The sequence below is a fragment of the Catharus ustulatus genome, chromosome 9 (assembly GCF_009819885.2).
Source record: "Catharus ustulatus isolate bCatUst1 chromosome 9, bCatUst1.pri.v2, whole genome shotgun sequence".
Lineage (NCBI taxonomy): Eukaryota > Metazoa > Chordata > Aves > Passeriformes > Turdidae > Catharus > Catharus ustulatus.
In genome coordinates this window covers 30,326,558-30,341,874 of record NC_046229.1, presented here as the reverse complement: position 1 = coordinate 30,341,874, position 15,317 = coordinate 30,326,558, and the positions used below count along the sequence as shown (strand labels likewise).

Sequence of the window (15,317 nt, the reverse complement as noted above, 5' to 3'; positions counted from 1 at the left end):
TTGTAAAAGGAATGCTTAATAATGACTTGCCATCCATAGAAAGGCTTAATTGGTTTCCAGTTAGAAAATAAAGATTTAGCTGTGGATATTCCTATTGAAATAAAAGCTTGACTTGAAGTGAAATAATAAGAATGTAACAATAAAATAAGAACTACCATCAGGAGGTGCTGCAGAAGGAATCCACTGCCTTACAAGTCAATCACACACTGGTTGTTTTACTCTCCTAAGTAAATATTATTATAATATATCAGTACCTTTGGAGCTGCATACATGTCAAAACTACATTAGTGCATTTTCACAGTGATATTCACCAAAGAGAAAGACACTCAAAGAAAATTGGAGCAGTTAATGTGAGTGGGGTGTGAAGTACTTAGCTGAAAGGTTCTATAAAATCATTTTACACAAACACAAATGTTTAAGAACAACACAAATGTATTTGCTTCTGACTCACTGCTGAAGGCCAGACTGAGCATTCCCAAACTCTCCTCTAGCCCTGCACAAGCAGGATACTGGCTATATATGGGATAAACCCTGCATCTGAATGCGCACATTAGTTAAACCAGGATGTAGTAAGGTCATCAGCTCCAAATTAATTCACAGTTCTTACACAACTCATCAGCAATATCCTACCTCCCACTTCTATTTAAGCTAAGTCAGAAAATATCTGTGGCATAATTTGGCAAAGCACAAACACCTCGAACAGCAACAAAGCAGTGAAATTTTCCTTCTGCATACATCACTGGGAGCTGGAATTTCCTTTGAGCAGCAAGGATATGATGCATTTATCCTGAGAATGAGCCTTTTACAAAACTGAGTTATCCAAAGACACCCATTAAACCCCTCTGGCAGCTGCCACAAGAGTGAGTGAAGTATTTTTAGCCATGATAAACCTAGAATCGTAGCTGACCTTTCAAATCTTGCTAGAGTCTCACCTGCTTGAAAAAACATAACTGGTATCTCAATCTTCCATACATTTAGCAGCTGGAGGAAGGATAATGCCCAAATGTGAAAGTTACTCTGACCATTATGAAAATAAAAGCACAGAAGGTACCAGCAAACAAAATGAAGTGTGTGTTATCTTTAGTGCTTCTCCTATGACTGGTCACCTTTAACCTACCTGTTCACCTGCACAAACACTGGGAAAACAATTTAATGAAAAAAACTTCCACACACACAGGTAAAGGTTTCTTCTATACAAATTTAGAAGTTTACAGAAGAAATTATTCCTCCAAATTTCACGGGTCTAAGGAAAAAAAAATCTGTTTACACTGCTCTTCACACTTCATGCCTGCAGTTAGGACTTAAACACAAGGCTCAACTTACAATTACATCTAGTTGGATAATGCAGGAAACTGTGTGAAGTAAAAGGTAAGCCAGTACAAAAGAGAGAAAAACTCCCCAAAACACCAACAAGAAAAACTGGAATGAAGTTAGAGCAGACTTTTAACAAGAATGATGCTGAATTTTATTGTTTAACCTCTGTCCTTTATGGGCTTTTTCTTCCTCCCCATTTTTGAGAGTTGCATTTGTGCTAACAAAGCATTAACTAAGGTAAAGTCTTACACTTGGTAAACTCAGTAGCTTCCTGATATTTGGCAATACTAGTGGCTTATTTTCAACCACAATAGGCTGATATAGAAGTAAAGGCCTTCTGTTTTCTTTCTTAGAAGAAACTCTGCATAGTCTTCTAATCCCTTTTTTTCAAAGGTCCAGCTGGTCACAATAACCTTTCTGATACCTGTTTCCTCAGTTTCAAAACTATCAAAAATAATCAAAAATACCCAGATACTCAAAGTGTGAAGAATATTGGGAATCCAAATAAACTTGCTTTATCTGAACAAACTCCTAAAGAGTTGCTTTATAATGACTGGCACTTAAATCATCTCCAAAAGTGCACTCCAAAAAGTAGATTTCATGATACACAAAAGACAAAGACAGGTATGGTTTCAAAGAGAAGAACTTAAATTTATTAAGAATTTAAATTTCTCCTTGCTGTGCAGTTATCTGACCAATTTTCCCTGAATAATCCCATCCCATCCTATTGTCAACAGGGGGAACAGAGAAGGGTTTAAAGCATTTAAGTGACAGACAAATATTGCACAGCCTCAGAAAGGAGGTACTTTTCAATTGTGAGTAAAACAAGTGAATTCTACTAACTTGATGATAAAAGTAAACTACAGAACTAAAGCTGAAAGCAAACAGTCTGCAACTAACCCATGTTTTAATGGTGTATGCATTTTAAGTTTAATTTCATTTTAAATTCCCAGAAAGGAAGAGATTTCAGGCTGATGTCTGCAAGTTCTACTTTCCCTAAGGATGCAATTTGGTGAAGGAAAAGCAGAACTTTGTTATTTTGTCAGTTCTCACACAGAACAGCAGCAATTCCTGATCCAGAGAGTCAAACATTGCAGGAAAATCAAGAGGAGGTGGTTCCTAAACACATGATTTAGCATAACTTCATCTCGTGCTCACTTGGGGAACACAGGTGGAAAGCTGCCTGGAAACCAGGTAGAAGTAGTTGGTTGAAGATTAGGAAGAGGACAGACACAAAAGCTGAGACATTTTCAGCTCAAAGCATCACCTGCAGGCCAAAGGTTACACAAAAGGGGAAGAAGTGACAGACTGAAAAACCTACCAAGCCAGTTCTCATCTTTTCACATTGGTACCTCACTTCCAAAAATATAAACTGGCAGCTGCTGATTATTACTTGAATATGTCAGTACCAAGCTTCCTTTTTCTAATTATTTACTACTCATCTGAATGCTAATTAATTAACCCTGAGTCAAGGTTTGCATAAAGATTTGGCTGTAAAAATTTCAAACCCTGTCCATGACCTGGCTGGAAAACAGCTTTCCAAAGCACCCAAGTGATAACTTCTCTGCTATTTTTGACCACTGTTGAAGGCCACACATGAAAAAGCAGACATTGCAAGGAAGATTTCCTTATGATTTGGTATAGTAAGGATCAATTATTGCCCTAACTAGAAAAGGGGGAAGAAAAAAAAAAAGAAAAAAGAAAAAAAGCCAAATGTGTTCATAAAAATCACCAAAGTTTTGGTGGGGTGCCAGAAAATTGTGGCCTACAAATGCTGGTAAGTTTTGAGCATCAAACTTTTTATGACTGAAGGTGGAATAGCCAAATGGCCTAAAGCAGTAAGGGCAGCCCTGGAAAATAATGGCCTAGTCATTATGATTCTTCTGGTATTTATGGCAATAAAACATGAATCATAATGAACTCATTGGATATTAAATGTGGGGGTCACAAGCACTTTGATAGGATTTCCACAAGAATCTACCATTAATTAACCAAATAATTATTTGAAAGTGTAACTGAATTAGCCTTAGTTCTTATACAGCCATTCCTGAGAAATTGGTCATTCCCAGCTGAGTGCAGTTAATGCCTTAACAAACCAGTCATTAACTGCAGTTACTGATTTTGTGGGAATTATTGTGTTATAAAATACACTCAACAGTTTATAGAAACAATACTTAAGTTTTTTTTTTTTTTTTTGCAGCTGTAGTTCAGCTGGAGCAGATGGGATGGAAAAATATCAGGTCCCTGGGGCTGTTTTCACAACTAGTTTTCTGCAAATTAGAGAGGGAAATAAATACATGATGGGTTCCGAGTTCAAAATGGCTTCAGATTTTTAGCCTTTGAACATTAATAAGAAGCCATGTGCCAGTTCTGGGCACCAATGCCTAAATTCCATATTTAGTTCTTACTATGGTTAAAGATCTAAATAGTAATAGGAGGAGAAGCTAAAGAAAAAAATATGATTTCTTGATCACAAGATCAAGTCCTACATTTTGGTTTGAGTTTGTGAGCTTAAAATACAAAAAAAAATCCTCCATTACTCCATGACAAAATGAGAAACCCTAAAGCTGTGAAACTGAATTGCCAGTCTCAGTTGCAGCAGCATTCAGCTTTCAAATGCTAAAGTAAAAAGGAGAAGATAAATTATGGACTAAATTATTCAAATATAACACTGTCAGTAAATCAAGCAGCCATCACTTCTAATAGAATCATCAATGTCTCCACTTTAGGTATGAAATATGTTCTATCCCACCTATGTGCAAAACATTAACAATAATAAATCAAAACCAGAACACAAATGAAGATAAACACCTGTTGAAATGTCAGAGTGAATCTTTATTTCAGTTTCAAACTCTAACACCCTAATGTGATCTGCTGCAGAATTAGGCAAGTAAGAAATTCTAGATTGTCTGGAATGCCACAAACTGAGTATGAGATCTATGTGTTCTTACCCTGCTGTCAGAAAACAGATTAATCAAGAGTTTATTCAAAAGTATCATAATTAGTGGTGATTTTAGGAAAAAATTGATAGAAAGGTATCTCCACTTACTTCCATCCCATATCATTGCTCACAACCAGCTCTGAAACAGTTGGACTGAGTTAGCCCATGTGTGCTTTAGACACATATTGGTTTGATTTACATATGTAAATATAAATCATATTGGATATATCAGTTTATTTTATCAAGAGAAACTGAAAGAATTTTCAAATCTGCTCAGACTCAAGGAGACTAGACATTGTAAATAAAACATTATGATAGTAATTACATACTAATAACCCCTCCTGTGCCACCTTTATGTTATTTGGAACTGGCTTCATACCATAAGCCTAATTTAAAATCTCAATGTCACCATGGCTGGGTCTGGAGTTTAGAATTCTGGGTTTTTTTTTTCCCCTTCACCCAAAGAACCAAGTACATGCCACATGTGAAACCTGGTTACAACTTTTTTCCCTAGGAAATAAAGAAAGAACTTTAATGATGAATCCTAAAGGACTGAAAACTGACTAATTTGAGTTATTCAATGTTGCAGCACAAGAAAAAAATGAAGCTGCATATCTGGAACCAAGCAACAGATGTAAAAACATTCAGTAACACCTCAGTGTAGCACTGCCCCTCAGAAAGACAACACAGCACAGCCACTGGGTAATCAACACATTGCTATAATTAGGTGTGTCCTTTTTTGAAGCAAAACACAGCCCATTTTTTGTCCTTAGGATGGGCTATAACCAATGTGACTTCACACAGAAATGGGAAGCTGATGAGTTGCAATATCCCATATATCTCACAAAGCAGAAAGAAATCAACTAAAAATTCAGATTAGAGAGGAATCAAGAGGCAATAGGATTATCCCTGAAAGAAGAAGGTAAAGCTGCTTCTTTTTTCTCCACAAAAGTATTGTTTTGGGTTAGGCTATGACCAAAAAAGAGAGCAAGAGATAGAAAAAAAAAATCTATAAATAACGACTGTTGCTATTGCCAGAAACTAGAAATCAGAACAGGTTCTTAGTCTGATTCAAATTAAGGAAACACACACTTCCAAAGTAAGTGGAAAAAATTCTAAGCAAAGGTCTTCTAGAAGTCTCCATCATGCTATGTAGATCAAATGGAAATGTACAGGACATGCATAATTTTGTCATATTTGCTCTATTATTTTATTAAAGTACATCAGCTGCTCCAATTACAATTACTAGAAAATACTGAGACTTTCTGGATCTGAACACACCCTTCTAATCTAGTCTGGAATTCAGTGAGGAAGGAAATAGTTGGAGGTTTTTTGTGCTCCTGCCCCACAGCAGAGCATCTCAGCTCTGAATGGATGGTGCAGCTGGATTCCAACAGGCTCCTGCTTGAAGGAAGAACAAAGCCAATGCAGGATGCAGCCTCCTGCCTTGAGAAAGGGATGATTCACCTCTCTGAAATGGAAACTGGTTTTACACCTGTTTTGAAGATGCTCAAGTACAAAGCTGAGGTTCAAATCATATTGGTTAAGCTTTTGAGTCTTCCAGACAACAAGAATTGAGCTCCGTATTATTCAAGCAGCCATTCAAAAGGGTTTGAAGAGATTATCAGCTAACAGAGCATTTCTCACCTCAGCAACTGCAGACATCGGCAATCTACAGTTGGTCTCCTGGACTGCAACAATCATTTGAGAAACTCTTAAGTAAGGAACAAACTTGTGAGTTAAGATGCTTCCACATGTCTTGAAGGAAAGCAGAGTGCAACCTTCTCCCTTACACCTGAGCTTCTAAAATCCTCAGGAGCTCTAGGACAACTCCAGCAGCAAAACTGTTCCACATGGTCCTTTGAGGCCACCCCTCCCTGCATCCTTCACAACAGCTCTGGAAAAGGTGCTCCCCTCTTCCACCCTGGCCCTCTTTATGATGATGTTACCACAAACCAGGAAGATTAGCAGAAGTGCCCCACCCTTCTTTATGGAGATTTTTCTAAGAAACCAGAACGAGTTGTTTGTGTTCTGTCATGTTTCAGGCATCCAAGTTAAGCTCTGTAAAGCCTTCAGATGTCAACAGTTCAGCAGAAGATTAGATTTACTTTTTACTGCTAAGTATTAATTTGCTCTTTCAATAAACTAAGAAACCATTAAAAGTATTGAATTAATCAGTCACATCTTGTAGGCTCCACACTAGAAATCCTGGCTTGGGAATCCTTTCCAATTTCGTGAGTTCAGTGAATTTCCAACAACTCAGCTCACTCATCTTTACATTGCTGCCATCTCTCCACTCCTGTCCTTGTCCTTGCTGCTGCCAGGAGCATTTCTATTTTCAGTTAATACACATGAAATTAGTTTCTTATGTTCCACTAAAGTTATCCTCTTTACTAAAAGAGCCAGTAACACAGGTAAATTCACACATGCACTTGTGACCAGCACACCACAGCAAGGAGCTTTCACTCACCTGATACTGATGAGTGTCTACATCAGTTCTATATGCCTCAAAATGAGAAGTAATTTCTTCTTTAAAGTTTGCTGTTTAATCCACATTGAAGGTATCTAAATTGAAGTGCTGAGTTCTAAGACACACTGTGCACCCACCTCTCCTCAAGTCACTCAGACATGCTTAGACATCTGCACTTCTAATATGGATTTTGAAAATTAATGTTAAGAGATGGTTTTGGGGTTTCTTGTGTCAGGGTTCTTTTTGTTTGTTGTTGAGGTATTCTTTTTTTTTTTGTAAGCCTTGGCCATACTCACCACAAATGATAAAAAAACTACCATTAAAATAAATCCCTTAATAATTGCTGTTTTCCAACAGACTGGTCCCTGTAGTTGAACTGTTACTTAATGTGCTTCAGCCAGCCTTTACTATAAAGGAATGGAGACACCCCAGGCAATATTCACACAAGTAGTATTGGAACCAGCTGCTTCAGAGCCACCTTAGGAAAAAAAGGTTTCTCAATTTAATTGGGAAAACAGGAGGAAGCATAAATTTTACTGCCATTAATAACTTCAAGCAATCCCGATATGACTTTACCTCACCCTGATGGCTGGACATGTGCTTTTTGTTAGGGTCTTTGCCACATCTGACCCTTATTGTTTGCTCACTTGATCAGGTAAGAAAATGTATGTTTCTTTATAGGATAAACGAGGCCTATTAAAGTCAGAAAAAACACTGCAGTAGCCTATAAGAAGCTCCATTTTTCAACAGATGTGTGAAGCTCCATAATAAGTTCATTACAAAAAGGCCAAGTGAACTCATAAAGAGAGCACATCTACTTTAAGCCTTCTTAAAAGAAACTTTCATAAAAGGAATAGAGCATTAAAAACCCAAGGCACTCCGTTAATTAGAGAGCAAAGTACTGCTTGGCTTTTTAAACAGCAGTCCCCATATAATCCAGCTTGGCTGCACACCATATCAAACCTTGATTGTTAAGAAGCCCAACATACAACTGTTTGGCAATTCTTTGATTGCTCGTTAAACCCAGCTTGTAAAGAATGGAAAAATATCAGAGGAATTTCAGCGGTTCCCAGAAAAGATTCTATCAATGAACTCAGTAAAGACAGGCTCCTCACTGGGGACTAAATGTGATTGTCAGTGCTGCTCCCTGCTCTGGCTCCTCCAGCTTAAATGAACAAGTCAGACAAGTCTGACTTACTAAGGAGTTTGCATAGCCCTTGAATTTTTATCTAAAATTAGGTGGCCACTGCTTCTCATTGTGTGTATATTAAGTCTTAGAACATCAAGAAATTCAGAACATCATGCCAGGATGCTCACATTAATAAGGCACAGAGGCTGGGCACTGTCTGTGACTGGCAAAACCATACTGTTGCTACCTGAGGCTGCCCACACTGTATTTCAAAGTGCTGTATAACACTCATCTGCTTGGCTGAACACAAATCCACAAAGCCAAATTGCTTTCAGCCCCTGTAATCTGTGCTGGAAAACATAAGCCAGGATGTTCCTCAACACCTACAATCTTTTTGAGATTGACTACCTTGGCACTGTGTGGCACTTTGAGAGCTGTATGCACAACCCTTCTGCACTCCATCTTCCATTGGAGCCTGATCTGTGTTTTGTGACCCACTCACTTTTCAGCTCACCAGTATGTGTTCAATCTTCAAGTTTTAAAAGGAGACAGTAATTGCAAGCAACCAAAGGGATACTTAAGTCTGACTTCCAAGCATAATGGGGTTTCATTCTTTCAGCATGGCTTCTACTGGGGAGTGAATGAAAAGAAAATGGCATTTCTAGACAGTATGTATTGAGTACATCTAAGAACTGTCCAGCAGCTCTGGGAGATGAACACATACATCACCAAAAAAATGTTTGTTCCCAACACAGTCAGACCTACTCCTTTTGTTCTTTGAGCAGCACCACAGTTCCCACTGTTAACAGCCTTTGCAACATTCCCTGCTATTTGCATCCTTGGAGAGAGATCCCTCACTGAGGGGAGGAAGCAGAAATGCCAGCACTGCCCACCACACAGGGGTGCTGCCAGGAGCTGCTTCTGAACAGGGCTCCACCAAGAGCTTTCCAGGCTGCCCTATCCCCCACAGCAGCTCTGCTGTACAAACTGCCTGCTGTTCTCATGGCAAACGGGGAACTATTTGTCTCACTTCACAAAGGCTAAGAAATAACTCAGACACAGCATAAAATAGCACCCTTATTAGAAGACTATGAATCACAAGCTGTGCCTATATTTAAGAGAGCTGTACTAAAAATTTTGTATTCAGTTTGGCCACTTAACTGAAAAACAAAGTGGATTTGGTCCAAACAAAAAATGAGGGCTTTTTATTTTTCCTTGTAGACAATGTTTTCTTCTGTTTGCTGCCAGGGCATTTACTTTAGAAGCCAATCACACATCCAGGGGAAGAATTATGAAAAAGGGGTAACATTTCCCTTATGTCCAACAGAGGAAGAGCATTTCCAGGGATCAAGAAAACACATTTGTATCCTGTTTTTAAGCTCAGCTCTATGTTTCCCCCTTTCCAAACTCTGCCATAATTGGAGCAAGTCACTCCTCTGCTCCACTTCCCTTCAATTCTGCCATGCAAAGCACAATGAGAGCACTCTAAGAGTGAAGCCAAGCTTCACAAAGTAGTGTGTAGCAGGCTGCTTTGGTCTCTCTTTCCCAGGGGATGACTGGAAGACACTGAACCTGTGTTTTTCACATTTCAGGCAAACATCTAGTTTAAACCACTCAGTGAATTCACACGAATTCTCACCTTAGGCAACTGAAGTCACACTTCAAATATATTGGCACAAAGGAAAGATTGCTCTAAACATGATTTCTAAATACTAAAAAAAGCCACACTACAAAAAACATTATCTGCAGGGCCCTAGTGTTTCAACATTTAAAAGGTCTTCTTAAAGGATGGAAGTCACACAAAGCAACAAAATCTGTTTTCACCAAAGTATAGAGAAAGCTGAACACAGCAGACTGTATCTTACAGGCCTCCACAGCTTTGCTCCAGCTTCAAATCTCAAGTCTGAAGCCAAACTTCCCTCAGCTGCACACAGCTCTTTGAGAGTCACAGCATAACAAAGATCAGCTGTGGTTGATTAATTTGGGTGCCTGCAGGGAGCAAGAGGAGCCTTGTCATATACAATACTTGAGACTTGTGAAGTCACAAAAATGAGCCAGTGGTGCTGACTGGCACAGCTACATGGGGAAGCAGGCACTGGCACTACTATAAAGAAAAAGCTAATTAAAATGGAAACCAAGACTCAAGCAGAATTTCTCATGTCCATGCTTTCAACAGCAGCCTCAACACTCTGGAGTGTGATGGAAAGAAAGATGGTGCTTCTCCATTATATCCATGGCATATTTCTTCCATTCCTGAGAGCTCAGCTGGAGCCAGTTTATCCCCACTGCTTCACCCTCCACCTCCATTTAGAGCCTTCCTGCTCCCAAGCAATTAAGTGTCCCTTGGAAAAGCAGTGCATCCTCCAGAACTGCAGACTGCATTCACCTCCATGCTCAGCCCTAAACCACTGCCTAACAAACCTTTTAATTCTTTGCAATCTCAACTCTCCCCTTAAACACCTACTACACTTAATTTATACCCATCTCAAACCCAATGCTAAAGACTCAGAGACCCAGCATGCACAAATGCTAAATTTCAGGAGTTTGAGTCAGCACACCTGACCTTTTGGCATTAAGAGCAGTACAGGGACCTGTCAACAGCTGTTGTGCTGTGTTAGCACTTGGAGATGGCCTGCAAATGTAAACTGAAGGGTACTGACTTGAATAATGTGTGTTTAATACCCAGATAACCTGTATAAATGGGGCATCTGGCACATGGCTGTTTTATTATTCCTGCAGACTTCTTTCAGACAGCATACACCAAGTGATGTATTTGAGAATTGTTTGAATCACCACACCAAGAAAAGTCTCACAAATCACAGTGCTGGCTTAAAGAAACAAGTAATAGACAACATTTCTACCTAGATGTGCTAGTTAACACATCAAAAATAAGTATCAACCAATTCTACAGGGAGAAGCAAGGACAAACAGCACATGCCTCTAAGAAAAATTAAAATTTAGAAAGGAGAAAGAATGGTTGAATGCTTCCAAGATGAGAAAAGAAACACACTGAATATTCTGGAAGTACCAGCAGGACTTGCAGTAGACTACCTTAACAGCCACTTGAGGAACAGACTCCAATTTTAGCAAGCAGTTCTTCTAAGTTAAACAGCCTTCACACAGGCCTAGTTACAACTCGAAGAGAAAGGCATTTGAAAAGCAATTCTCCTCTCCACATTACAAACAGACACTAGAAAGCAGATACTTAACTGGAGAGACCAGTCTGACTAATATCAAATGGGGAATTTCTGGGAGCAGGGACTTCTTTGTGTCATGCCATTGCCTGCGGTGACAAATCCCCAGACGCCCCCCTCAGACCACCACATTATCTGCTGCATGAACAAAAGGGACAAGCTCCTGCTCCAAAAAGCTTACAACCCAAGCTGAACCAAACTACCCAAATCCTCTCTCAAACAAGAGGAAAGATGTCCTCATCAGCTTCCATTTCTCAGTTCACTTTACTACCAAGTAAGATTGTCTTGAGGACAAAAAGATAAAGAAGAGGGATTTCAAACGCCAATTTTTAACATCCTAGCTCAGACCAGCACAAACATGGTTGTGGGGCAGAAGGCATAAAAGGATGTGAGGCATTTCAGGCTGTACCAGGTAGCTGTTGTATAATAATCAGCAACAGGATAAAAGCTTCCAAACCAAAGCACTCTAAGTTTTCATGGTGTTCACTGAACAGCAATAAGGCTGAAGGAGAATTGAGGAGACAAACAGCCCTAAGGCAGAGGAGAAAGCTGAGATTCACCACTGCATTGCCCTTGCTCCAGCCAGTATCTGGAGACACCTCCTGCACTGGCTTTAGCACATCCCAAAACCAGACTTTAGCAATACCTTGCATCAGTGATTCACACCAAAGATCCTCCATTCCCACTCAGCAGTCCTTAGAGCCAAAAGCTGCTAAACCTTTAGTGCATCTACCAGAGCAGCCTCCAGGTAGTATCAGCCAAAGAACACACAAAAAGCACTAAAAGTCCCTCCTGAGAACTCCAGCATACAACAATAATCAAACAGAACTATCCCCTTCTTTTTCCAGACTCCTTATTGTTTCCATGGCTTTTCCCTAATGACAACAAAAAGTTTCGCTTGTAAATTATGTACTTACATGATCTTAAACACAAGACTGCCAAGCTGAAAGTCTAGAAATCAGTACTGCCTAGACTGAAAACTAACAAAACTGGGAGATTTCTGATCTGTCTAGACAAGTTAAAAGAGCCATCAGCTATACCAAATTTCATTAAAAATAAGTAAATATATATATATATATATATATATAGTTTGTACCTCCATCAGCTAGGCTCTGTGAAGTTGCTGGCTATTTTTTCAGAATTACAAACATCATTCATGTGTCAGCTCACATGGTTTTCAGGTAGCTACTTTAGTAATTTTTAAAGACTGGAAGATTCATTCTACAGTTTAAGAGACCTTAGAGATAAATCTACTGGAAACCTGCTAAGCTTAATTTAAACCTGTGATGATGTGAATGCTGAGAAGGGGGGAGTGGTGAGGAAGTGGCAAAGACAAAAGTGACACAGCAACTTTCAGGCACATCATAGCATGATGCAAACAGCTTCAGTGAAATGCTGAAATGTCTGTGTTAGACCAAAAGGAGACATAACATACCCAGGAGTGCAGTGAGCTTGGGAAGCAAACCAACATGGACCATTTTACTTCTCAGGCCTGTGTCAAAGGAGAGATTCAGTAAGAGTCGAAGAGTGACATTCAGCAGGTCTTCGTGTTCACACGGTACCATTTTCACAAGTTTTTCAACAATATCCATTTCAACCTGTATTTCAAGGGAAAAAAACCCCAAATATAATCCATCCAAACTTACTTTGGCTTCAATATTCAATTTGTAGCCATAATAGTGACTGTTAAAGCATTTTCATCTGAAGTAGTTTTGCTTATGCCTTTGTGGTTGAAGTCTTCTAGATTGGGTTACTGGGAAACATTAATTAAAACAGGTTTTGAACCAACCAGTTCAGATGTCTTGGAAACATTCCTCACAGTTGGAATACTGCAGGAATGTGGAGAAGACATCACCTGCAAAACTAGATTGGGGTGAGCAAACTCATTTAAACTTTAACACATGCAATCCTGCAGCAACTGCCAGTAGAGTCAAAGATCAACCCAACCGAGAAAGACAGAAAATTTGCATTCAAAAAGAATTTGAGCCCTTTCATCATGAATTTCAAATTAACCCCTAGCCAGAAGTGTACATGTGCTCCCAGAAGAGGCATGCCATCCTGCATGTAAATTTAATAAAAGCATGAAAGTCATCTTGAAACAAGTATCACTTTCAAATTAAAGAGTGGAATCCAGAAACTGAGAAGTGGTATTAGTTCCTGAGATCATGTTCACTTTACCAGCCAGAAAACACATCTGAACTGGCAAGACTTCAGAAAGTTTTTATCATACTTTAAGCAACATTTCTGTGCTTTTACTTGACATAATCTTTTAAATGCATTCATTTTTTGTTTCCCAGATCCTTCTCTGGCCAGAAGGAGGCACATAAAATTACTTGGCATTCTTCAGACTTCTCCATGTACATTACTAGTCTGGTTATAAATAGACACTGAATGAATACTAAGAAAAGAAACTACAGCTCTCCCCACACAGCACAGTGCAATAATTAGACAACTGCCTGGACAGCTTTGATCAGAAACAATCAGATAGCAACAACTCCTACCTCACTGCCTGAATTTAATATGGCCCTGGAATAGCCAAGGAAAGAATGTGCTATAAATAAGTATGGATTATTCAGTTTTACTTAGAATCAGGTGCTGCACAACTAATCTTGGTTCATTTTGCCTTTGACAGTTTTGTATTACTGCCCAATACAAATATCAGAACACCTTCTCCTTCACTGGTAGCTTTCTTTAATAATACCATGGAGACAAAAGCATCATCTTTATTATCAGTAAGGAATGCTCAGACAGCTGAACTGAAGCACACCAACATCTTCAAAACTGTCAGAACACTCTGAAATAAAATCAACTCAACAACTTTGTTTCATTTGTCTTTCCACTAAATCAGATGAAATGGGGAAAGTGTGCCAGCAAATCAGTGGGCTGGAGAGCTAATTCTTATTTTCCTAACCAAGTCCCACAAAGCAATAAGGGAGATACTTCTTGCCTGCAGTGATCAGTGCACATGCATGCAAAGGCCCAGTTAATTCACTACTGCTTTTACACAGATTTTCTCTTCTCACAATCTCTGTGTACCATTGATCTCCCATTACCTCTTGGATAAGGAAAATGTATCATTTTCATCTAATAAATTGGAATAGAGGCGCAAAGGTGAAGTCAAGCTTCGATTAAAGTGTCAGTAAAGGAGATACTTGGCTAGAGCTTGAAGTCACAAAAAAAAATATGCTACAATTTCAGAAGTGCAAGACATCACCAAAAAAAAAAAGTTTATGAAGAATAACTGCCTCCAATTCTTAGGAACTACTGGCAGCAGGAAGGAACAGATGTGAAGTGCCTTTCAAAACCAAACTGACACAGGAAATAAGTAAACTAGCCTAGCAGACTCCAGAAGGATAAATACCTTTCTTCCCAAGTCAGTACATGGCAGAAACAACAGTATGTTATCACAAGAGTATAGTCTGGAGCCAGTCATGGGCATCACCAGAAGTGGGGGTATCACAAGACTCTGAGGTGCTGAATTCAAAGTTTTGGAATTTTGCAGATCATATTTTGCATCATATTCTCTGTTTGGGATGACACTTCCTCAAAGCTGTTTGCAGTAGGCTACAATTGGATGTTGTGCTTTTCTTTCACTGGTTTTACTTGTAACACAAGAGGATAATCAGTGCTAGAGACACTCTGTGAAAACAGAGATGTCTCCCTCTTCCCTCCAACCACAGAGCATTCAGAACTCAACCTTTCCAGCATTGCAGCAGGGTGCTACAAGGCTCACCATATCATTTTTGTTCTCCATGAAAATGCTGAGTTTCTTCAGGAAGGTTACGACGAGGATAAGCAGCTCGAAGTTCTCGCGGTCCAGCGCTTTCACCAGCATGTGCACGATGTTCTTGTTCCTCATCTTCAGCTCGATGCGTGTGTCCTCAGCCAGGTTCAGGAGCAGGTAAATTGCAACTAACAGAGGTCAATACAAATCACACCAAGGGATCATAACCAACACAACTAAACAAGGCTCTATTTAAGTGCTGAAGGCAAGACTTTCAGAAGCATTATGCTCCCTTTTCAATGTATTGTGAAGGAAATTGCCTGTGAAGGCTTTTTTTGTCTCTTTAAAAAGCATTAAGAAGATTAATTCTAATTGTGGCTCAGAAAAAAATAGAATTATGATCACTAGAAGCTTTTTCTGTTGTGTGGTTTGTATTTTTTTAAGTTTCAGTTCCAACAGGAACCATTAAAAAGCCCCTCTAAGGAGAGGTTTGCCACTCAGATAATTTCAATCAAACAGGAAATATATTTTAGTACAAAAACTGA

At 39.2% G+C, this 15,317-nt stretch overlaps 1 protein-coding gene across 2 annotated transcripts in view; it reads right to left on the bottom strand.

Moving 5' to 3' along the window:
• The window catches only part of KIFAP3 (kinesin associated protein 3), a 67,745-nt gene that overhangs the window by 41,612 nt on the left and 10,816 nt on the right, over positions 1-15,317 (bottom strand). For both annotated transcript variants that reach the window (XM_033067431.1, XM_033067432.1), the window contains exons 9-10: positions 14,782-14,960; positions 12,484-12,646 (exon numbers count right to left, since the gene is read on the bottom strand). In XM_033067431.1, the coding sequence (XP_032923322.1) occupies positions 12,484-12,646; positions 14,782-14,960 (342 nt within the window). The remainder of the gene's footprint in view (positions 1-12,483; positions 12,647-14,781; positions 14,961-15,317) is intronic.